The sequence below is a fragment of the Eschscholzia californica genome, unplaced genomic scaffold (genome assembly GCF_041429995.1).
Source record: "Eschscholzia californica isolate CP2 unplaced genomic scaffold, dmEscCali1.0.p SCAF_4, whole genome shotgun sequence".
NCBI lineage: Eukaryota > Viridiplantae > Streptophyta > Magnoliopsida > Ranunculales > Papaveraceae > Eschscholzia > Eschscholzia californica.
Genome location: NW_028238461.1, coordinates 7,940,281 through 7,966,889, shown reverse-complemented (window position 1 = coordinate 7,966,889; position 26,609 = coordinate 7,940,281). Strand labels below are relative to the sequence as shown.

Below are 26,609 nucleotides of genomic sequence, written 5' to 3'. Positions count from 1 at the left end.
CTTCGTTTTTTCATTTTTTTTCTTAATCTCTGTTTCATCGAAAAAGTTTGTCGGATCTGCTTCTCCTTGAAGGTACGTCTTCGTCTTCTCTCTTCTACTCTTTTATCTTCAATCATCATTGTTTATCTTCTTTAATGGTAGTTGAAAGAAACTCTAAATCTGACTTTAGGGTGTTTTCATAGCGTTTTAGAGAGATAAATATATAAAGTTTCAGATCTACGTATTTGAAGCTTCATTGTTGAGGTTGTTCTTTATCTTTCTTTATCTTATAAGGTTCAATCTTCTTATGAAGTTTATTGGTTTTACTTAATTTCAAAAACAATACCGTGAAAAAATTTTACATACAAATTTGTTTTCTGAGAAATCAAAAAGTACAGCTTCAGATTCACTTTTTCAATTTCTCTCTTTAGAATTACGGTTTTTTGCATATGTTGGTTTTTAACAGACTAATTGACTCGTGCATTAAGCATTTTAAAATATGTTTTTAATACGATGTTAATGCAGCGAGCAAACTCAAAAATGCTTTAGTTTTTTTATAGATGTTACAATCATAAATCAGATTTTGTTTTTTACAGTAATCGATTGGTGTTTTAAACACTTTTACGTATGTTTTGAGCACTTGTAAATATTTTTCAATATTTTGTGTGGTGTTGTTAACATAATGCTTAATTTCGAATATTTTGTCTTTTACATTTTTCGACATTTGTAAACCTTTACAAATTTGTCATGTGCATTCTCGGAAATGTCTTGTGCATTATGTCTTTCCTGTAGGCATATAATTCTGTGTCGATTCTTGTAAACATCTGACAAATTGTCGACATTTGTAAATATCTGACAAATTGTCATGTGCATTCTTAGAAATGCCTTGTGTATTTTGTCTTTCCCGTAAGCATATAATTCTGTGTTGATTCTTGTGCATTTTTCTTCGTTATACAGACACAATCATATTTACATGAACATATGTTGTCGTGTTTTAAACATAAATCTTAATCATTAAATGTTTTCGTTGCTATACCTACACAAATACATCAATTAGAACATTGTATCTTATGTTATTAACATATTGCTTAATTTCAAATATTATGTCTTTTACATTTTCTCAAATTTGTAAACATTTAACAAGTTGTCGAGTGCATTAAGAGAAATGTCTTGTGCATTTTGTGTTTCCCGTAGGCATATAAGTCTGTGTTGATTCCACTTGCAGGTTCTATATATCAAGAAAATGATAAGAAGGTTTCTAATGCTGCAAACAAATCCAAAAAATTTGTGGATGGGTGGGGATAGTGTCTTCTAAAAAAATGAGAAAAACGGTGTCGTGGCAGAACCCACACGGAGAAAATGATAAAGATGGTGTCGTGGCCGAGAGAATGATAAAGAGGGTGTCCTGACGGATCGAGATTGAAAAATATTTTAGTTTTTTGGTGTTATACATACACAATCATGTTTACGTAAACATTATTTGAATTGTTTTAAACAAAATCATTTGTTTCTGCAACATTTTGTATCCTCCGTACATATTTTCAAAATTATTCCTAGAACTACTCGTTTTGTTCTGAATACTCTATTATTGTGTAAACATTTTAATTAGTTGCTGAAACATCATATAAAATGCAAGAAGCATTATGTCCAAAATGTTTGAAACAGAATCCCAAACGTCTTCAACATAACTGTAAATGTCTCCAAAAACCCCCAAAATGCTTAGCGAAGAACAAATGATTTTTTACCAAGTAAAACACCTAAAAATCACCAACAATACCTTAAATGTTTGAAAAAGAATCCCAAATGTCTTCAACGTAACTGTAAATGTATCCAAAACCCCCAAAATGTTTTAATGAAGATCAATAGTTTTTTTTACCAAGTAAAACCCCAAAAAATTATCAACAAACTCCTAAATGTTTGAAACAGAACCCAAAATGTCTTTAACATAACCTTAAATTTTTTCCAAAACCCCCAAAATGCTTAACGAAGAACAAAATTATTTTTTTTACCAAGTAAAACACTCAAAAATCACCAACAATACCCTAAATGTTTGAAACAAAACCCAAAATGTCTTCAACATAATTTTAAATTTTTCCCAGACCTCCCAAAATGCTTAACGAAGAACAAACGTTTTCAACATAACTGTAAATATCTTCAAAAACCCTCCAGAATGCTTAACAAAGAACAATAGTTTTTTACCAAGTAAAACCCCCAAAAATCATCATCAAACCCCTAACTGTTTGAAACAGAACCCAAAATGTCTTCAACATAACTTTAAATTTTCCCCAAAACCCCCAAAATGTTTAACGAAAAATAAAAGTTTTTTTACCAAGTAAAACACCCAAAAATCACAAACAATACCCTAAATGTTTGAAACAAAATCCCAAATGTCTCAACATAACTGTAAATGTCTCAAAAAACCACCAAAATGTTTAACGAAGAACAATAGTTTTTTTCCAAGTAAAACACCCAAAAATCATCAACAAACTCCTAAATGTTTGAAACAGAACCCAAAATGTCTTCAACATAACTTTAAATTTTTCCCAAAACCCCTAAATTGGTTAACGAAGAACAAAAGTTTTTTTTACCAAGTAAAATACCCAAAAATCATCAACAAAACCCTAAATGTTTGAAACAGAATCCCAAATGTCTTCAACATAACTGTAAATGTCTCCAAAACCCCCCAAAATGTTTAACAAAGAATAATAGTTTTTTTATCAAGTAAAACACCCTAAAATCATCTACAAACCCCTAAGTATTTGAAACAGAACCCAAAATGTCTCCATGAAAAATTATCAACATTAAGAGTAACAATGAAATACTAGAACATTTTTAAATATGTTGACAACATCTGTACAAGAATTAACACTATTCACAAAAATGTATCCAACTAGGTTAGTCTAAACATTTTGAAAAATGTTCACAACATATAAAACCTAATTTAGAGCAATTCAGAATGTGCAAATAAATTTTCATTAATGTAGAAAAAAGTCTGATTTTTTATGATTTTTTCCTTAATAACCGGGCCCGCTTTTTGTGAACATTAAGAGAGAAAAAGACTGATTTTTGCCTTAATAACCGGGTCAGCTTTTATGATTTGATGGGTTGGTGGTTGGCTTGTCTCGGTTTTTGTGAAAAGAGGGAAAGAAAAACAAAAGTGATTGGGATTTGTTTGAAGGATATAAGTGGATGTCATTTGTGTAAGGTGGGGTAACATTCTATTTTCATCTTTTGGGTTTATTTTGAGTTATTATTCCGGGTTGGACTTGGTTTGGTATTTTCACCCAAATTTTGGGCCTTAGAATTTTGCTCTCCATAAGTTATTAACTAAAATAAATAAAACACGGAAGGTTATATTACATAATGTTTGGTGATCATTCTTAGCTTAACCAATCAATATGAATGCCACTTCGATAAATAGAATATCAAATAACTAAAATATATGAAAATACTAATAGTTTAACCAAAATGCATGAAAAACTTTAGCACAAGATAGAAAGAGTTTAAACATTAAATGGGTTAATAAACTACTTCAAATGGGTTAACAAACTCTAATTTATTGTTTTTTTTTGTTGAAAGAACTTGAACAACTTTAAAGTAGAGACATCCAATGTCTAATGCCCAACAGTCCATGACTTTTACTTTAGGGTTATTTCTCAAATGGCCCCCAACTTTGTGACCAGCTTCCTGCCTAGCCCCATACTTTAGTAAATATCATTTTTTCGTTATCTTTAAGTTTCTGTTACTCTCACTCCTCCATCTCATTTCCTCTCTCTGCTAAGTCACCTAACACGCTACATCATCATCATCTTCTCTCGCAGGGGTCGCCGACCGGTCAAATTTTCGGTCGACCACCTTCAAACCTAATTTTTTCTCTTCTTCTTCCTCTCTCTCATGTTTTCTCTCTCTTCTTCTTCCTCTCTCTCTCCTATTTTCTCTCTCTTCTTCTTCCTCTATCTCTCCTATTTTCTCTCTCTTCTTCTTCCTCTCTCCCTTCGCCGACCATTTTAGAGAGTGAGAAGAGAGGGGATGAGAGAGAAAGAGATGAAGAAGAAGAAGAGAGAGAAAGCAGGAGAGAGAAAGCAGGAGAGAGAAAGCAGGAGAGAGAAAACAGGAGAGTGAGAGAGGAATTTTTTTTTTTCCTTTTTAGGTTTGAAGTTCGCCGGTCGAAAATTTGGCTAGCCGGCGACCCCCCTGCCGGAGAAGATGATGATGTGGCGTACTAGGTGACTTGACAGAGAGAGGAAATGAGATGAAGGAGTAAGAGTAACGGAAAGTTAAAGATAACGGAAAAAGGGGACCATATGGGAATATTTACTGAAGTAGGGGGCTAGGCAGGAAGCTGGTCACAAAGTTGGGGGCCATTTGGAAAATAACCCTTTACTTTACTAGAACTGGTTTAGGGGGGGTAGGAGGACATTCGTGGACAAAATGTCTCGTAGACATTTCGAGACATTTTAAGACATTTCGAGACATTTGTCTGTAGACAAAATGTCTTTATAGACATTTTAAGACATTTGATTCATGGACAAAAAGTCTTTATGGACATTTCAAGACATTTGGTTTATAGACAAAATGTTTTGGTGACATTTCAACATATTGAATCCGTGGACAAAATGTGTAGTGGATATTATTATTATTATTATTATTATTATTATTATTATTATTATTATTAATATTATTATTATTATTATTATTATTATTATTATTATTATTATTATTATTATTATTATCTCATCATGGATGACAATTGGTAGGCATTTATTATTTTAGTATTATCATTATTGTCTAACCATACAAAATAATATATTTGTACTCATATTTTAAAAATATATTTTTCGAGTTTTGTGGACGTCTGTGGATATCTGTGGACATTTATGATAATAATAATATAATATAGTAATATGATAATAATTATTATTATATATAATATAATAATAATAATATAATATAGTAATATGGTAATAATATCATTATTACTATAATATAATATAATAATATAATAATATAATAATACAATAATATAGTAACATATAATAAGATAATAATAATATAACATAGTAATATAATAAGATAATATTATAAAATATAATAATAATAATACAATAATATAATAATATAATAATAATAATACAATAATATAGTAATATAAGAAAATAATGTAATAATAATAGGATAATAATAATATAATATAGTAATATGATAATAATATCATTATTACTATAATATAATAATAATAATATAATATAGTAATAATATAATATAATAATAATACAATAATATAGTAACATATAATAAGATAATAATAATATAGTATAATAATATAATAATAAGATAATATTATAATAATATAATAATAGTATAATATAGTAATGGCAATAATATCATTATTACTATAATAAAGTATTATAATAATTAATATTTTTATATATTATTTATTATAAATTATTTAATCTAATTTGATAATAATAATTATTTTTATATTTCTTAATGAAATGTCCACAAGTGTCTTCCATATTTTGAGAGACATTTTCTCTCCAAAAGTTTTCCAAATTTACACTAAAATGTCCTCACATGTCTCCAAAACCAATTTGTCTTGAAATGTCCTTAATTTCGTGTCTCTAACGAATACCACAGACATTTCAGGACATTTGAAATGTCTCAAACGAATAACACGGACATTTAGAGACATTTTAAATGTCCCCAACCAATCACACAGACATTTGGGGACATTTAAAATGTCCCCAACCAATAACATAGGATTTAGAGGGACATGGCAATGTCCCTCCTAATCCCCAACCACTACCCCCCCCCCCCCCCTAGTGTACTACTGGGCTTGATAGTCAGAGGAGGAAGGAACCGGGATTGAAGACTGAAAGGAATTTTTGAAATTAAAACAACACTATAAAGGGAAATCTACCTTGGGTTGTGTGGGCACACGTCCCACAGGTCCCAAGGTGGGTCCACCCCTGCTCACCTCCACCATTAAATGGGTCCATAGGTATATAGTTCAAAATAATGTTAAAAAATGTTGATGGTCAAATCTTCACAAAAAATAGGTTTTTAGTCCTTTTGGGACTAAAAACTCTTAGTATATTAGACAAAATACCTTCCATGTTCTAAACAAATTTCGCGAGATTTTTTAACGTGGAGCCAGACCGAAATTCAAACGACATATTGTACCGTGATTCTGGGTTTAAAAAAGGAAAAAATGATATAATTTAAACAAGATTTTCTCTCTCATCTATCATCTATTTTGAAACCGAATCAAAACTTTCCCCTAACGATTAGTTACCAAAACCGTAACGAAATTTCAGATTTGGAAAGAGTATATTTTCTGAGATCAATTAGCGTGATTTGGGGGTTAGTATTTAAAACGTATATATCACTTCCTCTCATTTAACTTTCAGATTTGGAAAGAGTATATTTTCTGAGATCAATTAGCGTAATTTGGGAGTTAATATTCGAGACGTATATATCACTTTCTCTCACTTAACTTTCAGATTTGGAAAGAGTATATTTTCTGAGATCAATTTAGCGTGATTTGAGGGTTAATATACAAAACGTATATATCACTTTCTCTCACTTAACTTTCAGATTTGGAAAGAGTAAATTTTTCTGGAAACATTAAAGCAGCATTTGTTTTCGTTTTTACTCATAATTAAACACACATCGAATACAAATTATGAAACAATTACGTAAATTATGTGTTATTTATGACGAGAAAATCATCATTTGTCATATATACAACGTAATTTATCAAATGTATGTGTGTTTTGTTCAATAAATTACACATAATTTCGTTTACATTACACATCGTTTACATTCTGTTACAAAAAAAACGTACAAAATCTTCTCTAGTTCAAAAATAGTGTCCATCCATGTAATCTCCATTTGTAGTCTTGAACAAGACAAACAACAGTTACACTATATTGTCGAGTAGCATATCGAAATGCTTTTGCACCACAAGGAAACAACCGACCAACTTCAGTAAATATTTTATCCCAGCAATCAGATTTTAGTTTTGTGGTCTTACTTAGATTGGATGATTCTGTAGGTTCCATAAGTAACAACAAAACTACAAAAAGAAAACATACATTTGTCAACAAAACATATAATTTACTAAAAAGAAATGTATAATGGAATAAATTATGCATACTGTTTGTTAAACTTCATAATGTGTTAGGAGACAAACAGAACTTTATAAGTTTGAATCACAAGGTTGAAGGATATGGTGCCTGAAGTCTGAAGGAATGGTATCCTTCCGAAGGAGTGTCCTTCGACCAAGGATGCAATGCGTGCAATTTGGCTATTAGGATCTTAATGACCTTATTCGGAAGATCATTAGTCCGGTCCAATTAGGGGTCGTAATGCTTAGCTAGAAGCCAACTACGATCGTCGAATCAAGAGTTGATTCGCGGCTAACATAGACCGGATCCTACAAGGATTACACAACAGAATAATGATTTGAACGGAGAGAATTGACTAGATGGATAATGGCAAATAAGTGGATTGGATCCGTTATTGGTAAGTCCAGAAACATTCGGAGAAGTCCGAAAGAGATAAACATGTCCGGGCCCAGGAGGGAGGCCCGGAATGGCTTTAGGGAAGCCGGCCATGTGATGGCCGGCCAAGGCAATAGGGCCGGCCATGTGATGGCCGGCTAGGCCCTAAGTGGGCCGGCCAAGGAAGCCCATAAAGGGCTATGTTGGCCGGCCACACTTAAGTGACCCAAAGGAGGGTATTTTGGGTGTTGCCTAATAATTAGGTTTATGGAATCCTAGTTTGAGTCTAATACCTCTTCTAGGGACTTCTATATATACCTAATTATACAACCTAAAGAAAGAGGCAATTTCATAAGAGAAATTTCCAAGAGTCTGAAAGAGTTTCAGAATATACATCTCAGAGAGAGAGAGAGAAAAGGAGTTTTCTCAAGAATCTAGTCAAGAAGAAGGAGTTCTTCATCTCAACCTTCAAGAAGGTCCTAGCTGGCTGAAAGGAGGGAGTTCAAGTCATTATTCGGTGTCTCAAGTAGAGGAGCTACACTTGGAGCTCTTATCTTCCGAATACTGATCGGAATTTAGTTCGTGGGAAAGCGATTAAGAGGTAATCTTCTTTCCAATCTAGTTCATTGGTATGTTCATGTATAGATCCTGGAATTAGTGTTAAACATATGATGTTTGAGATTCCGCTACCAACACTAATAGACAATTAGGGGTATGAGATACACTAGGTTATTCCCCTTCAGTGGCATCACGAGCCGTTTGCATGAACTATCTTTGACTAGATGAATTAGATTCATACTTGAACAACTAGATATTAGTGTTTTAATGTTTGAATAGAGATTTAAACATAAGTTTGATGAGATCAAATTAGGGTTTTGGATGAGATTCATGGCCTAGAAACACTAGAAACAAAGTTTTAAGAAAAGAGTTTTCATAAACAAGTGTTAGGGTTTTAGAATTTTGATAAAAATCATCAAAACCATGAAGATTGGTTGATGAATTGATAAAAAACAGTACCTAACAGCAGCTGGAACAGAAAGAAAGAAAAGAAAAAGAAGTTGGAACGGCAGGATTTCCCAAAAATTAGGAAACCCTACTGGCCGGACCGGCCAGGACGCGTCCAGGACGCGTCCGGGCCGGACCAGCACGTCTCGGACAGACAGTCCGAAACAGACAAGGACACGGACTGGTAATCCCAGTCCGTGAAGGACCGGGAATCCTAGTCCGAGCTGGACTAGGAGTCCGAGACTCTCGGGTCTCGGACATCCCAGAGCGTCTAGGACGCGTCTGGGAATCCCAGTCCAACACGGACTAGGAGTCCGAGACTCTCGGGTCTCGGACGTCCCAGCGCGTGGGACGCGTCTGGGACATCCCAGTCCGAGACGGAATAGGATTCCGAGACAGGAGCGTCTCGGATATCCCTGACGCGTCTGGGACGCGCTCGAGGGAACCTATTTAGAGTCTCGGTCTAGGACCGAGACACTGGACGGGCGTCCGGATGCATCGAGGATGCGTCTGGAGCAACCAGAAGCATCTCGGATGCGACTGGAAGCTTCCGGACGCAACTCGGATACGACCGGAGCATCCAGAAGCGTCTAGGACGCGTCTGGACGCGTCCAGAAGGCATCCCAGATGGGATGGCCTAGCCGTCTGTGCACAGAAGCGTCTGGGACGCGACTGTGGGGCACGAGTGCATCCCGGACCAAAAATCCGAGATGGCACGTGTGCTGTCCCGAGACCAGACACGTCGGGGACGCGTCTGGGAGTTCCAACAGCTCTCGGATTAAGCATCCGAGAGGCATATGCAGCAACCGGATGGTCTGGACGCGTCTAGGACGCGACCAGGACGCATCCTAGACATCTCACCCGAGATGTCTATGGTCTGTCCTAGGACAGATGCGTCTAGCTGGGCTAGGACGCGTCTGCCCGAGAGACATAGCACGACAGGAAGGTGCTGTCTCTAGGACCGGACCTTGACCAGGCTGAGTCAAGAGTTGACCAGAGACCAGTCAAGGGGCTTTGACCAGGGTTGACTCAGATTCTTTTGAGTGAGACTCAAGGGCCTTTTGGGCCATGATCTGAAAGGGAGTTTTTCAGACTTTTCTCCCGGTTCCGAGCATAATTTTTCCGACTTAGACCCGGGTTAGAGGAGTACCCGAACGGAGTTTTTCCTTATTTTGATTTTGGAAACAATTAAGGAAGAAACGTAATGTTTTAGTTTAAGTATTGAGAATACAAAACTTTAGAAACATTAGACATAGAGATGTCACAAAATCCCACGAATAGCTATGCGATAGCAAAACCTAGAAACGAATCTAGGATACATACTTTATTTATTATGATTGTCATATTTTTGTATGTATGGATGTATGTGATTGCGTAGAATAGTATACCTTTAGATAGGATTATCGTTTCTTGTTCTAAGCGCAAGGAGTTGTGCCCGAATAATACTTAGAGTATAGGGTCTTAGAATCTATTGACGAACTGAATGATGAGATCATGGTTCAAGTGGGAGTAGTCAATAGAGGTTCTTGGATAAGAATCCAATCGAACCATAGGCGAACAAGAAATAAACTTAAAAGATGGGATCTTTTAAGGGGTAATACTAAGATTTAACAAATCATTACGCAAACCCACATAAACTTTTACGTAATAAATCATGAATGGTTATGCAAGAGTTCACAGTAACGCAACTTGATAAATTACGTAATAAGTCCCAAAAAGAATTTTGAGTAAAGCCTACCCAGATTAAGACACCTGTTGAGCCCTTGTTCATCGATGGTGGGTCATGCCAAAGCAGGGTGCCATCTTTTACCTCGGGACAATACGGGTAGATCTATGAAGAGGTCTACATGTCTAAATGGTTATTCTCAAACGAGTCAGCAAAAGGGTTTTGGATTTCGAGGCTAAAGGACGATTTAATGTTTAAATCGTTAACCAAGAGTCATATGAGATATGATCAGTAAGGAGTTACTCACCCAGGAGGGTGAAGTTAAGGGCAGTGCCAAAGTACGCTTAGCTTCACAGGAATGGGATCTTGGAATTATATTATTCTAAGGGGACAACAAAAGTAGAATAATATAGGCAAATTAGGAAAATTGCCAGGATAACAAGTTTAATCACTTTCGCATTTCTTACATGTAGTTTAATTATGACAACAAAAGACTCAAGCAGCATTCGCTGGCTTCTGGAAAAAGAAAAGTTGAATGGTGACAACTTTATGGTATGGGAAAGGAACTTAGGACTTGTCCTAAGATCCGAACATAAGGCAAACGTGTTAGACACATCTATTCCTGTTCTCAATGAAGATTCGACTGAACAAGAGAGGGAGCAAGAAAGGAACATTCGGAAGAGGTCCGAACCCATAACATGCCTCATGTTGGCAACCATGGAACCTAATCTTCAGGATAAGTTCATAGAGATGGATGCCTACACCATGATTCGACAACTTAGGAATTTGTTCCAAAAGAAGTCAAGAATGGAGAGGTATGAGATTTCAAGGACGATATTGGATATGCGTCTTGAAAAGGGAAAGCCTGTAGGGCCACATGTTTTCAAAATGATTAGTCTTTTTGAAAAACTGAATCGACTGGGAGTCGATAATGGCCAAGATTTTGCCACTGATATTATTTTGCATTCACTTCATAGTGGGTTTAATCAATTTAGAATGCACTATAATATGAATGGCTGGGACAAATCTCTAGAAGAACTACACGCTATGCTCCAAACAGCCGAAGAGAACATTGTAATAGCTGAACCTAAGAAAGAAGTTCTAATGGTTCATAAAGAAAAGGGATTTAAGAAGGACGGGAAGCAGAAATTCAAAAGGAAGAAAACGGGTAGAGTGAAAGGTAAAGAAGTTGCCATGAACAAGAGTACCCATTCTGATTCCAAGTGTTTCTATTGCGATGGCACGGGCCATTGGAAAAGAAACTGTCCAAAATTCCTGGAAGACAGAAAGAGCGGAGCTGGGAGTTCCGGTCAAGGTAAAAATTGTTAAAAGTTATTCAATTAAATACACATTCCTCAAGGTATGCGATACCTAAAAGACTCTTATCATTATGAATGACAGGAGCGAGAGGGAGCTGAGTATTTATTGAAGAGGAGATGAACCTGTCGAAAGCTGAGAAGGCAAGAGTTGCTGGAAAAGCTCAAGAAGGATCATAGACTCGATAGGCGATACTTTAAAGTAGTTTTAGTATTTCTTTTTCTTTTTAGAACATTGACTCTGTAATGAGATTATGGGAGTGAATAAAATATGAGATATTTTATGATGTTCTTAGAAGAGCCTATCTAACTTTTAAGTAAATTTTAACGGACGATCCGACTTAGTCATTCTAAATCTTGTAAGAGTATACGAGAGTACAGTTAATCGTAGAAAACAATGTTGGACATGAAAGTCTGCGATTGGTGTGATTAGAATGGACATAAGACTTGATTGTGGAGGAGTTTTAGAAACAAATCCAAAATCGAGAAGTGGATCTGGATGACTAAAGAATATGATGAGATCATGAGTTCGATAGTCATCGGTCTTCCAAAACACAAAGTCTAATACGTATCTGCCAAACCACTAAAAACCTAAAAGCTATAGTGAATAATTGAGTCCATACGGATATGGACATCATTTTAGAAGGAGTTCTAAAATTATCAATTATTCCAATGTCTAAAGCGTGTTAGACATAGGTTCTTCAAGAAGAAGAACGGGGTTTTTCTCGCCAAACATCGGAACACAATGAGATTGTTGCTCTCGATGGTGTCTTCATTAAAAGGAGGGTCCTTCTAAGAAGACAAGTGGGAGGAAAAATCGAATGGGATTCGATAAAGAGCAACAAGAGGAAGTAAGGAGTTACTTGCCTTTAAACAAAAGAGAGTAAGAGTTACTCGACTTTAAACAAAAGAGAGTAAGAGTTACTCGACTTAAAACGAAAGAGAGTAAGAGTTACTCGTCTTACGTGACAAGGGATGTCGACTTGAATGGTTCAAGGGACGATCGCCTAGAAACTTCTTAAGGAGTTAAGAAGGTTGCTCAAAAACCCCAATGAGTCTTGGGAAGATTCAAAAAGAACTATAGCAGAAACCACTCTGAAATTGGATCGGAAATCCAAAGAGATAAGAGTAAGAATGGTTGAATCTTGTGAGACAAGAAGGTAAGTGGGAGTGAAACAAGAGTTGTTTCAGGGGTCCTGTATGTGGGAGACATACAAGAAAGGACAAGAAGACGAGGGTGAATTAACCATGGGCATCAAAAGTCTATGGAGATAGACCTTAGATGATAAAGACTCGTTCAAAAGGAGTTTTGGAGAGGTCTGAATAAGAAATTCTCTTGGAGAGAAATTCTACCCAACTCCCGTGATAAACACAGGAGAGACACTTATGTTAGGAAACATAAGAACGATCATGAGATGATTGTTGTTTACCCGTACATCTAAAAGATACTTGGAGTACGAAAAGATGTCGTCGCCCATACAAGTCAGAAGATTGAAGAAAGTCATAAAAGTAATCTTCCGAAAACAAAGATAGGAATCTTTTAGGAAGGGCTAACAGATGGGAAAGAGTTTTCCATGCTGGGAGTCGTTACTTAACTCTACTAGATAAGAAAGTAAAATTAGAACTTGGGAAGTACTAATTTCAGTGGGAGAAAACTGATAATATCATAACAGCTTACGAAGAGTTCGAAAGCAAGATAGTTACAAAGCGAAGTGAAAAGGAAACTAAACTGTCACCTTAGAACGATCATGAGATGCTCGGGTCTAAGGAATTAGGATCCAGGAGGAGAATCCTAAAAAGACTTGTAAAATTGAGAACGTGAAGGAGTTCACGCGGGTGCTCAAATTTTACAAACTCTTGTTATCCGAAATAAACTGGGTTTATTTCGTCATCTAAATTGTGGTTTAGAATTTAGACGACAGTCCAAAAGGATGGAGTGTTCCAGGTAGGTTTATTAGATACGTGATCTAATGAAAGAAACCCTACTAAGTGAACATGGAAGCACATCATCCTACTATCCCTAGTCCAGGTCATTAGTTGGACAATAATGACTTATGAAGACTAGCATGAGTGATTGACAAGATAGCGCTGTTTCTTGGGCTATGGGAATAGGAGTATTCAAAGGTCAACTTCATGGGTGTATAGTTGATACACTGGAAACCCGCCGAATGAGAGTACTTCAAGAGTTGAAGTTATAAGATGTCATAACTCTCATTTAAGCAAATTGGAGAGATTCCTCAAAACATGAGTACTCACTCAGTTTATGGAAGGAATGTCGAACTTTGGTACCGTCAAACGCCATCCGTAAAAAGTGGTTATAAAAGCGGCATACTGGGGGAGACAGGATAGACATGAAATTGAGTGGGAGTACAAGAATGGATTATGTTTTCCTGAGTAAAATCAGGATAAAGTATCTCCGGGCCACTTGATGAGAAACAACTGAAAAATGCATGGCCGTGCTCAAACGGATTAAGAGTTAATCGTTTGGATTGGAAGTTGTTCTCGGGATCAAGAGAGTCTGATAAATATGACATATCAGATGAGATACGAAAAAACATGGGAATCGAGCATTGCACTTGTTCTAAGTACAAGTGGGAGACTAAAGGATATGGTGCCTGAAGTCTGAAGGAATGGTATCCTTCCGAAGGAGTGTCCTTCGACCAAGGATGCAATGCGTGCAATTTGGCTATTAGGATCTTAATGACCTTATTCGAAAGATCATTAGTCCGGTCCAATTAGGGGTCGTAATGCTTAGCTAGAAGCCAACTACGATCGTCGAATCAAGAGTTGATTCGCGGCTAACATAGACCGGATCCTACAAGGGTTACACAACAGAATAATGATTTGAACGGAGAGAATTGACTAGATGGATAATGGCAAATAAGTGGATTGGATCCGTTATTGGTAAGTCCAGAAACATTCGGAGAAGTCCGAAAGAGATGAACATGTCCGGGCCCAGGAGGGAGGCCCGGAATGGCTTTAGGGAAGCCGGCCATGTGATGGCCGGCCAAGGCAATAGGGCCGGCCATGTGATGGCCGGCTAGGCCCTAAGTGGGCCGGCCAAGGAAGCCCATAAAGGGCTATGTTGGCCGGCCACACTTAAGTGACCCAAAGGAGGGTATTTTGGGTGTTGCCTAATAATTAGGTTTATGGAATCCTAGTTTGAGTCTAATACCTCTTCTAGGGACTTCTATATATACCTAATTATACAACCTAAAGAAAGAGGCAATTTCATAAGAGAAATTTCCAAGAGTCTGAAAGAGTTTCAGAATATACATCTCAGAGAGAGAGAGAGAAAAGGAGTTTTCTCAAGAATCTAGTCAAGAAGAAGGAGTTCTTCATCTCAACCTTCAAGAAGGTCCTAGCTGGCTGAAAGGAGGGAGTTCAAGTCATTATTCGGTGTCTCAAGTAGAGGAGCTACACTTGGAGCTCTTATCTTCCGAATACTGATCGGAATTTAGTTCGTGGGAAAGAGATTAAGAGGTAATCTTCTTTCCAATCTAGTTCATTGGTATGTTCATGTATAGATCCTGGAATTAGTGTTAAACATATGATGTTTGAGATTCCGCTACCAACACTAATAGACAATTAGGGGTATGAGATACACTAGGTTATTCCCCTTCAAAGGTCACTGTTATGTAGAAAAATATGTATAATGTGCAATAAATTACATTTAATTTTTGGAACATGACACAATGTTTATATTCTGTTACAGTATAATTGTACGAAATCTTCAATGGTGTGTAAAGCGGAATAAAGTACATACAATTTTTTGCACAATACACACTGTTTACATTCTGTTATAGTAACATCGTACGGAATCTTCTATGGTAGAAATGTGTGATATTCAATAAATGGACATACTTCTATGTAAATTACGCATCGTTTACATTTTGTTACAAAAAAACGTACGGAATCTTCTCTGGTACAAAATTGTGATGTTCAATAAAGTACATATAATTTCGTATAAATTACACATCGTTTATATTCTATTACAAAAAAACGTACGTAATCTTCTCTGGATAAAAAATGGTATTGTTACCGGATCTGATATCAAGTTCTAAACATTAAGATCTGTAACCTAAATCTAATGAAAAATAAAATAGTACATGGATACAAACATAACATAATCGATGATAATGAATTAGTAAACAAGGGTTTAACATTAACATCATAAATCAATTATGAAGATCTTAGAGAGAGAAAATCATGAATAATGATGAATATTTGAAAAGATGATATAGAGATGAAATCGATTATAATGAAAATCATAACTATCTTTAAAGATGATGATGAAATACATTAAAAAGAAAGACTAAACCTGTTACTTTAACCTCAGAAGCAACTGTTGATCTTAACAATGGTTCGAACTTGAATCTTTGATGATGGAAATCGAAATAAACGATGGAGTTTTCAGCTGGTCTAATAAAGATGAAGCAGATTTCGAGACTAAAAAATGGAGTTTGAATAGATGACTCGATTTTAGAGAGAGAAAAGTAACAGGTTTCCGTTTTGGAGAAGAATGAAAATAATGGTTGCTTTTCATAGAATCGTGATTGGAGAGAGAAGGTGGGAGATAAAAATGAAAACGGATATTTGAAGATTTTGAAGGAAAATCAACTTTTTATACATAAGGAAGGTTAGTTTAGGTATTATGATTTAATGTGTATTCTAGGGATTTGTGTTTTCCCTTGAGATTGGTACAAATGGACTAGATATCCATTTACATTAATATTTTGGTTTACAAACCCTTTTAAGGATTAGAGAGGACTAAATGTGTGTTTAGGGTTCGGTCTTGGACTATAAGCCCAAAGTTTTCCATTAAATTGCATATTTAAAATAAAATGTTTTGGTTGACAATTCTACTACCACGACGATTAGGGCTGTGTGGTGGGCCCCCCACCATCAAAGGGCCCACTTGCTAAAAATGTTAAGTAAAATATTATCCTAAAGACAGCTTCCAAAACAAATAATGTATACCTTCTTAGTTGGTAAGCTCCGTGAGTTCTCACCCAAGAGATGCATGTTCGACCCACATGGCCATCATCTGAGTTTTTTGGAAAAAAAATTGTGGCTTTATTGAGGATAAGAGTAATATCGTTAAATCTATTTTTATTTTTGCCCTGTTATACTTTTTCTTGACTATTGTATTATCTAATGTGATTTTTTTGCTCCGATTACACCTTTTCTTAACTATTGTATTACCTAATGTGATTTTAAGAAATAGAAACCTTACATTTTTTTTTATAAAATTCCAACAATAGGCAAATATATTTATAGTTAAGATCCAAATTCTATGAAAATTTAGAATTCCATTATATCAAATGTAGTTATAAATATAATTTAATATTTTTCATTCACAAATCACAAGTGATAGTGGATTTTTAAACTAAACTTCTTATAAAAATGATACCAGAAGATAGATTTTTTTTTCTACGACTATTTTCTTCAAAATGCATTTGGATCCATCTATAGTTTTCATCTATCTACTGGTGAATTATCTTGTATTTTGTTTGATTTTCTGTAATTTTTTGTTATTCGAAAGACCTACAATCAAATTTCGCACGGGGCCCGAAATTCTCAGGCACGACACTGACGACGATTACTAAACCTCTACTACCACCACCACAATCACTAAACCTCAACCATTGTAGCTCCACTACCACCACCATCACAACCACGACCACCGCCATTACTAACCGTCAACACCACAACTACCACCATTGTAAAACTTTCACCACAATCACAATCAAACCACAACCAACACTATCACCAAAAAAAGAAGGCTAAAACTTATTGAACGCTTTTCTCGGAGAATCATTTTCTAATTTATACATTTTTTTCGGTTAAAAAAAATACTAAACAAGAAATTGACTCGCCAAATTCCGGACTCGCCAAATTTTGGATTCGCCGAATTCCGAACTTGCCAAACTCCGGATTCGCCGAATTCCAAACTCGTTGAACCACTTAATCGTGAGGTATGCCATGGACCGACGAGGGCTCTCGCCGAACCCATGCCGATTTTCGAGTAACTCAACCAGATCGTTTGATTTATGAACACAAATTTCATGTTAACAAAGATTGAACCAAGTAGAGAAAGTAGGGAAAATTAGATTTAATTTCAGACACCAAGATTGAACAAATCAACGTTTTTATTAAAGACCCCACTAGAAAAATAAGACAGAGTACTTGCATTCTAGCTTGATTGGAGTGTGGATACCTAGAACGTCTCTAGAGCACTTTTAGCCACACAATCTTGCCATCTAGTGTTGCAAGTTGCAACCATATCATCTCTACTACACTATAAGAAACTAAAAAGACATGTATGTTTCAATTACACGAGTACCATTTACAAATTTCTACCATCCCAAATCTTGAACATAAAATGATGATATTCCAATTATTTTAGACCCACAGACAAACAATGAGACTAAACAAACACTAAAACTTAGTATTGAGTGTCGTTACCGAGGACGCAATATGGTAATTGATACCTCATTGACACTCCATGCTGCAGGTTTATTTATCGCTTGTTCTTCACTCTCACTAGAAGAGACAGTAGATACTTCTCTTCTTGTATTGACAAAAAATGCAGGTTCTGCAGGCAATGCCAGTGACAAAGAGTAGCTATTGAGCATCAGAACAACCGACCCCATTGTAGGCCTATCAGATATGTCTTCTTGAACACATAATAAACCAATGTGAATGCATCTCATAACTTCGTTCATCGAACAATTATCCCTCAAGAATGGATCTAAGATTTCTAAAGCTGTTCCATTCTTCCAATGTCTCCATGCCTGCAAGAATTTCTCATTTGTCTAAAATAAGGCTCGACTAATAAATCATTTAACTTAGTTCGCCGTGTCACTAATAAGAAAGTAAGTAGTGACAATACTATTTGTACTTACGTAACTTAGAAGATCCTGCGCAAGTTCTGATTCATAAAAAGAACTATTCCTCTGTCCCGTTAGGATCTCTAGAACCAAAACACCAAAACTAAACACGTCTGATTTCAAAGAGAACTGCCCGTGCATTGCATACTCAGGGGACATATACCCACTAATCAAAACATCAAATGAAAATGAAGCTCTATCTATGAGTACACGAAATACTTCAAAGATCGGTAACTATGAAAAAATATCAGCTCATGGCTCGAATACTTACTATGTTCCAACAACTCTATTTGTATTTGCTCGAGATTGATCTTCCACAAAAAGTCTAGCCATGCCAAAATCTGAAATTTTAGGGTTCATATCTAAATCTAGTAATATGTTGGCCGCTTTAAGATCTCGATGAATAATTGTAAGCCGAGAATCCTCGTGAAGATAAAAAAGACCTCTTGCTATCCCTCCTATAATCTTGTACCGTCTCTCCCAATCCAAGTATGTATGTTTAATCGGATCTACAATTCGTCCAAGTACCAACCAAGAGACCAAGTTAACCGTTTGTATACGAAGTACTATATATATACTCAAATCACATGTAATAGTTGTCAACATATGGTCTAGTATAAGAGAACTTAAAAAGTAGATATGGAAAAGAGAAGCCAAACCGAATATGAATTTGTCAAGGCTAGCATTTGGCAAGAATTCATAGATGAGTACTTTCTCTACTCCATCAAAACAAAAACCTAGAAGCCTCACAAGATTCCTGTGCTGAAGTTTAGCTAGTAAAATGACTTCATTCTTTAATTCTTCTTCACCTTGACCAGAATTTGCAGAGAGACGCTTCACTGCTATTTCTTGCCCATTTAAAAGTTTACCCTGAAAATGAAAAGAAAAATGACAGAAGAGGTTAACCTTGAATGCCGCCCCCACGGAACCACCAATCTAAAGTTGTAGATGCTAGATCGACAAAGTTAATACCTTGTAGACAGAACCAAACCCACCCTCCCCAAGTTTATAAGCTTCGGAAAAATCATCTGTAGCTGCCCTTATTATGCTGAAATTGAATTGCAAGGAATCTGCACTTTGGATTTCATCGACATCTTTAAAATGATAACAACAAAAAAGATGTCAATGACGCAATAAAGTGACTACAAATTTCCCATTCGAAAAGTAAAACTTTAAGTACTAAAATATTAATTTGTGTAGTATCAAGCGAGATGATATAGATAATTGGAATTCTATGGCGTAGCTACTGACCTTCGTGTTTCTTTTTCGTCTTCTTTCTTTTGATACAAAAGCACCAAAAGCCTATGATGGCTAGTATTCCAACAACCGACGGAACGACTATGTAAACAACAAGTTTTGATGTATTTTTTCCACTTGCTGCCAGAATAAGAATCAATTTCCTTAAGTGATTCATAATGTTAAAGAATACAGTGCTTTACTTTATCATTTACAAACATATTTAGTAAATATAATGTCCTAAAAAACAAGGCGACCGAGTGTATTAACTATCAGGTGATGATATCTCATGATAGACGCTTCATGCGGTGCCAACCTAGTTGGGATGTCATGTAAAGCATAGTGAAGATATCACTCCTTTTATTAAAAAAAATGTATTAACTATGAACATATAGATCGATACAGATATAGCCTAGGATTCAGACAGAATTTACATAACCAACCAAGAAAATAAATTTGAAACCTATGAACTCCGAATCCCGTATGACATGAATATCGCGGTCTAATGCTTAGATCTTACTAGTGAATTGTAAAGGCTGAAGGAGCGGCAAAAGTTCGTCAACTTTAGCGCTCCATTATGCCGTAACAATGTATGAAAAGTTGGTCTTTCCACATAGTGTCTACCATTATCAATTAGTGTCAACTGCAATCAAGTAATTAAAACGTAGGACATACAAATTCATATATATGATGAAATTAAAATTTAAAAATAAGATATATAGGACTTACCGTCTGTTGTTGTGGTGTTTGTCGTGGATACTGGCTGCGGTGCACCAAGAGATGGAGGTGGTGAACCAAGAGATGGAGGTGGTGCTGAAGTAACCTTAGATTGGAAAAAAGGATACGACTCGTATCTTAAGTTACAACTCGGGCGAACAACTCTTCCACCTTGCATTCCATCACAACATCTAGGTAATTGAGCTATCGCCCCACGGAGACAACTATCACAATCTCTCAATGATATATCTATTGTGCATTGTACTAGTCCATATACATTATTAAAGGGTGAAACCTTTGTTTCTCTAGTAGCAAAGTAACTAGAAGAGGTACTAGATACAGCTTCCTTCACAAGACCATCTAACAAATCACCTAATATACGATTAAACTGATCCCGGTTGGTGACATTATTTCGATTCCAGAGATAAATTGCTGGTGCATCTTGCATTATAGAGAAATAATATTGATCCGAGTACCTCAAGATACATTCATCATATAATATAATGGCTTGTTTCGATTTTGGACATTTATCAGTACCTTTAATATCTTCAACTGCTTTCGAAACACAATCCTGGCATACTTGTGAAGTAACATCACCTCTACAAAGGAAAGACCCGTAAACAGCATCAGAGTTCCGACCAACGGTGTCATTGTAGTATCCATTTCTGATGGCTGTATTGTTGCTAGATGAAGATAGAGAAGGGAGAAGAAGGCGATTGAGGTTAGCTCCAAATGTACTATTTGCAGTGTAGTTACCTCCTAAACATAAGTGATAACGATAACCCGGAGAAGTTTGTGCACTAGTACTGCATAGGCCATTGAATCCTATGATCAAAATGATTAAAAGGAAGAAAAACATATCTAAATGACCCATTTTCTCTTATTTCCTTTTCTTCAATCAACAACTCATTATGTGTATCTGTATGTGAAAGTATGAATGTAAATGTTTAAATGAATTTGGACTCTTTATGGTAAGTCAATAGAGCAAGTAGGGAGAATTAGATTTAACTTCAGACACCAAGATTGAACAAATCAAAGTCTTCTTGTAAAGAACATAACCCACTAAGAAACTAAAATATTTTCATATTTTAGTTAGGGAAAGGCGTGTTGACTGTTGACCTGTGTGAATAAGGTGTTTACCGTTTACTTCTATAACTCAAAAGAAGGTGCAAAGTGTTATCTCTATTGTCCCCAACCAAACAACTAGAACTCTCTCTGCTGCTGTCCATGAGTTCGTCGGATCGAGTCTCGGTGGAAACAGTTTGCCATCAAGATTTTTCTCATGTAATTTAGGCTATAAATAATGTAATAATTTGTCGGGCTTTAGGCCTCTTTCCTATTGTCTGCCTTTAGGCCTCTTTCATTATGATTTAATTAGGCAGTTATCGTGCTCGTCACATCTTCATGATGTATCAATGCCTTGTAATGACTAACGTAGATCATAGTCGATTCCTCAAAAAAAAAAACTCTCTCTGCTGCTAAAACCACCCGACCTTTGTGCTATTAGCGGACAGTTTATAGTTTGATTAGGGTCAATGAACATTGACCCGAGCATTTTATAAGCACCCAGATTTTAAGTGTTGGTACCAATTTTCGGTGGAAAAAAAAATCTGTAATGAGTATATAAACATTCCCTAACCCATTTCTTATGGAACATCATTTAAAAAATTTGCCTGCCTACTATACCCTTTTAGACGATTCGTCTTCATTCCGACGTCACATTGGGTGCTTTCATGTCACTGTCGCTCATTCTGATATTATATTTTTTGCGATTATTTCAGTCAGTTATACAACATCCTCGCTCCTTTCATATGGATGAAACCACTCAGGTCCTTAGTTACTTCAAAGGAACTCTAGATGATGGGATTCCCTTTCCTTTACTAAATTCCTGGCTCTTTCCGGTTTCACTAGCTCAGATTGAGCCTGATATCATATTACTCATCGCTCCACCATTGGTTTCTTTACCATGTTTGTAGCTAGTCGGTTGTCTAGGCGTTCGAAGAAACAACGACAATTTCATGGCCTTCTGCTTCAGCAAAGTATCGTACTCGAGCTTCATTAATTGTCGAGCTCCAATGGTTGAAATCCTTTTTTCATGATCTTCCCATTTTCAATCCAGATCTTTTCAGGTTTTTCGGGGACAATAAAGCATCGATGCACACTGTTGTCAATCCGGTTTTTCATGAACGAACTAAGCATATCGAGCTGGATTGTCATTACGTCCGCTGAACAGGTTGCAGACATTTTCACCAATCTCTTGGATCAGATCGGTTATATATCCCTTGTTGTCCAAGTTGGGCTTCACTTAAATATCATCCTGTGCTACAACTTTGTGATACAAGAAGAGAAGAAGAGTTCTGTAACATCACAATTTCTTGTATTTCTATGTTTGTAGAGTCCGATATTACTTCTCACGTAAACCCTAATGTAACTCTATATATATTTATAACCAATGATCACAAGAAGTTTTTAAATTACTTAGTCTCTAACTGCATACAATTCAGTAACCAATGAGAAGTTAAATAATGAACCAAGACTAAATCTATTTTTCATTAAATCGAGTACCATCTACAACATTTCACTATAAGAAGACTTGAGTATCCCTAATCTTGAACAAAAAATAATGAAACTCCAAGTCTCCAACTTACAAGTAATAGCAGTAAAAAAATTCTAACATGTAGAAATAAATGCCGTTACTGAGTGGATAATTCAGTAATTGATACCGCATTGATACTCTCCTTGGAAGATACAGAAGTATTCATAAAATATGCAGGTGAAGAAGGTAATGCCAATGACATGGAGTAGCTATTGAGCATTAGAACAACCGAGGACATTATAGGTCTGTTAGATATGTCTTCTTGAACACACAATAACCCAATGTGAATGCATCTCATCACTTCGTTCGTCAAACAGCTGTCTCTCAAGGTTGGGTCTAAAATATCGAGAGCTGTTCCATTATTCCATTGTCTCCACGCCTGCAAGAAAATCTAATTTATATAACGTTGGAGTACTCATGAATTTACCCAGCTTATAATCACAAAACAATTCGTACTTACATAGCTTAGAAGATCTAATGCGCCTCCTGATTCAGAGAAAAAACTATTCTTCTCTCCACTCAGGATTTCTAAGACTAAGACCCCGAAACTAAAGACGTCTGATTTTACAGAGAACTTCCCATGCCTTGCATACTCAGGAGGCATATACCCACTGACCAAAATGTCAAATAAAAAAATCTGAGTCTACGAAGAGTTGCTCAAAGTTGCTAACAATGAACAAAATCGATTGATTACTAGCATACTTACTATGTCCCTTTGATTCTATTTGTATTGCCTTGAGTTTGGTCTCCCTCAAAAAGCCTAGCCATGCCAAAATCTGAAATTTTAGGGTTCATATCAACATCAAGTAATATGTTGCTCGCTTTGAGATCTCGATGAATAATCTTAAGTCGGGATTCCTCGTGAAGATAAAGAAGACCTCTTGCTATGTCTCCTATAATCTTGTATCGTCTCCCCCAATCTATGTATGTGCGTTTAATTGGATCTACAACATGCAACCCATTGATCAAATTAACCATTTCAAATACGATCCAGGTATCTAGAATAAGGAAGTAAATATGGAAAACAGGAGCCACACCGAATATGAATTGGTCAAGACTTGCATTTGGCAAGAATTCATAGATGAGTAATTTTTCTTCTCTACCCAAACAAAAACCTAGAAGCGTCACAAGGTTCTTGTGCTGGAGTTTAGCTAATAAAGTGACTTCATTCTTAAATTCTTCTTCACCTTGACCAGAATTCCTAGACAGCCGCTTCACTGCTATTTCTTTTCCATTTATTAGTTTACCCTGAAAAAGCAAAACAACAGATAAAATATAAATAACCAAAATGCTTCATCTTTAGTTGATAAGTTATAAGGCAACCACCAATTTGAAGTTCAAGTAAAGGCTAGATGAACAAAGGTAATACCTTGTAAACAGAACCAAAGCCACCCTCCCCAAGTTTATAAGCTTCGGAAAAATCATCTGTAGCTGCCCTTATTATACTGAAATTGAATTGCAAGGATTCTGCATTTCGGATTTCATCGACATCTTCAAAAAGATAATAACAAAAAAGATGTCACAACTTAGTGAAATGACTAAGATTCCAATGAGAAACAGCCTACAACATTAAGTAGATAAATCATAAATCTAAATTCGCTAATTTGGTGTAAGCTTGATGAACAAATACATAATTAAAATTCTGTGGTCAATCTACTGACCTTCAAGTTTCTTCTTTGTCTTTCCTCTTCGGAGACAGATGCACGAAATGGCTATAATGGCTACTAATCCTACTACCAACGGAGTGCCTATGTAAAGAACACGTTTTGATGTCTTCTTTCCTGTTCCTGCATTAATAAAAACCAATATCCTTAAGCGATCCATTACGATACGTGAAAATACAGGGAAAAATTATAAATGAGTTGGGGATTTAATGTAAAGGTGTTAAGTTTGTGATCACCAAACTCGAAACCAATTGACAATCAATGAAGAGAACCCAGACATTATATATATATAGTTGAAATTAAATCTTCGAAGATTATAGGACTAACTGTGGGTTGTAGTGGTGTTTGTTGTCGATAGTGGCGGGGGTGCACCATGAGACGGAGGTTGTTCTGGAGTAACCTTCAATTGAAAGAAAGGATATAGCTCATATCTAACCATACAATTGACTCGAATAACTCTCCCACCTTCTTTCCCACCACAACATCTCGGAAATTGAGCAATCACCCCACGAAGACACCTATCACAATTACTAAATGATAAATCTGATGTGCACAGTACTAGCCCAAAAATCTGCTGGAAGGATGTCAAATTTGTAACTCCGGAAGCAAATTTATTAGAAGAACTACTAGATGCAGCTTCCTTTACAATACGATCAAATAAATCACCCAATATCTGATTAAACAGATTAATGTTGGTGACATTATTAACATTCGATAGATGATATTCTGGGTTATCTTGCAGAATAGAGAAATAAGCTTGATCAGAGTACCTTAACACACATTCTTCATACCATATAATTGATTCTTTTCTGTTTGGGCATCTATTACTTTCTGTGATATCCTCAGCTGCTTTCAAAACACAACTTTTACATAATTCTGAAGTGACATCACCTCTACACTGAAAAGACCCGTAAACAGTATCCGAGTTCCGGCCAGATGTGTCATTATAGTATCCATTCCTAATGATTGTATTGTTGTTAAATGAAGATAGAGAAGAGAGAAGACGGTTAAGGTTAGCCTCAAATATACTATTTGCAGTGTAGTTATCTCCTAAACAAAATTTTGTGACGAATATAGGCGATGTTTGTGCACTAGTAGTGCCGAGGCCATTGAGTTGTATGATCAAAATCGTAGAGACGAACAAGAAGAACATATCCAAATAACTCACTTTTTTCCCTTTTTTTTTTCTTGTTTGTAATCAGGAAATCTAGCTCATTTCGAAGCCTATCTGTCTACCAATGTTGAGTTTTATGAGGTTAAACAAATTAGAATTCTTCTTACCAAGTCAATGTGGAAATTAATAAATCAATTTTTCAAACAAGAAGACTGAAGAGTGCCGTGTTGACTTGTGCCAATTAGGGCATTTTCCTTTTAGTTCTAGAACTTCATTGTCCTAAACCAAACTTCAAGATGCCTGGGGATGTTGAGGTGGACAAAGAAAAACATACCAACCCCCATTACCGACACCTCCATGATTTGGAAAACAGAACAGGGGAGGATGATAGCCATGAAACTTTTTTCAGAGAAGGGATAGGCTCAGGGTTTATGGTTTTAAGGGTTAGGGTTTTTTATTATAATGTATAGGAATCAAGATCAAAGAACTCACCAGCCAATGTTTATGAGCAACTGAATGCATTAATTGGTTCTGCATATAATTCATAGTCATACATCCATCCTCAGTGAAGAATTCTAGGGTTGCACGATTCATCATTATCACGATTATGGTCTTGATAAAGAGATCTAAACTATCTGAAAATGAGTTTTTCATGACTACTGGAATTGTGACTGTGAGCACGTAAATGAGAGTTCGGAATGAACAAATGATGATAACCCAATTTAAAAGGAAGAGCTTCTTATTTTGACTCCATCTTTAGACATACCACTGGTGTCTCCTAATGTTTTAAGCGGAATCTCAGACGTCTAGTACGTCTAACACTCGCTACCATGATCAAATGTAAGAACTAAAGGTGAACTAAAGCTAGTTAGAGGTTTTACTCGAATTGTTTTCTCTCGAACTAAATTCGATGCCTTT

At 36.0% G+C, this 26,609-nt stretch overlaps 1 protein-coding gene across 1 annotated transcript; it reads right to left on the bottom strand.

Annotated features, from left to right (window-relative positions):
- Nucleotides 1-17,779: 17,779 nt before the first annotated feature.
- LOC147542243 (uncharacterized) lies at nucleotides 17,780-26,584 on the bottom strand. The gene is made up of 15 exons (XM_086635288.1): nucleotides 24,905-26,584; nucleotides 24,575-24,700; nucleotides 24,283-24,404; nucleotides 23,951-24,161; nucleotides 23,620-23,857; nucleotides 23,374-23,524; nucleotides 23,013-23,292; nucleotides 22,883-22,885; nucleotides 20,330-21,196; nucleotides 19,616-19,741; nucleotides 19,337-19,458; nucleotides 19,024-19,234; nucleotides 18,636-18,873; nucleotides 18,380-18,530; nucleotides 17,780-18,268 (listed from the first exon to the last, which is right to left on the bottom strand). The coding sequence occupies exons 1-15, from the start codon at nucleotides 25,728-25,730 to the stop codon at nucleotides 17,936-17,938; spliced, it is 4,005 nt and encodes a 1,334-aa protein (XP_086491414.1). The 5' UTR covers nucleotides 25,731-26,584; the 3' UTR covers nucleotides 17,780-17,935.
- Between the last annotated feature and the right edge of the window lie 25 nt (nucleotides 26,585-26,609).

Excerpts from the sequence above, each read along its gene's own strand:
- LOC147542243 (XM_086635288.1), bottom strand. The coding sequence starts at position 25,730 with ATGTTCTTCTTGTTCGTCTCTACGATTTTGATCATACAACTCAATGGC. Across the intron at positions 19,742-20,329 it reads AAACACCACAACAACAGACG|CAAGTGGAAAAAATACATCA; the intron begins GTAAGTCCTATA and ends TTATTCTGGCAG. Across the intron at positions 18,269-18,379 it reads CGCAGGATCTTCTAAGTTAC|GCATGGAGACATTGGAAGAA; the intron begins GTAAGTACAAAT and ends AAATTCTTGCAG.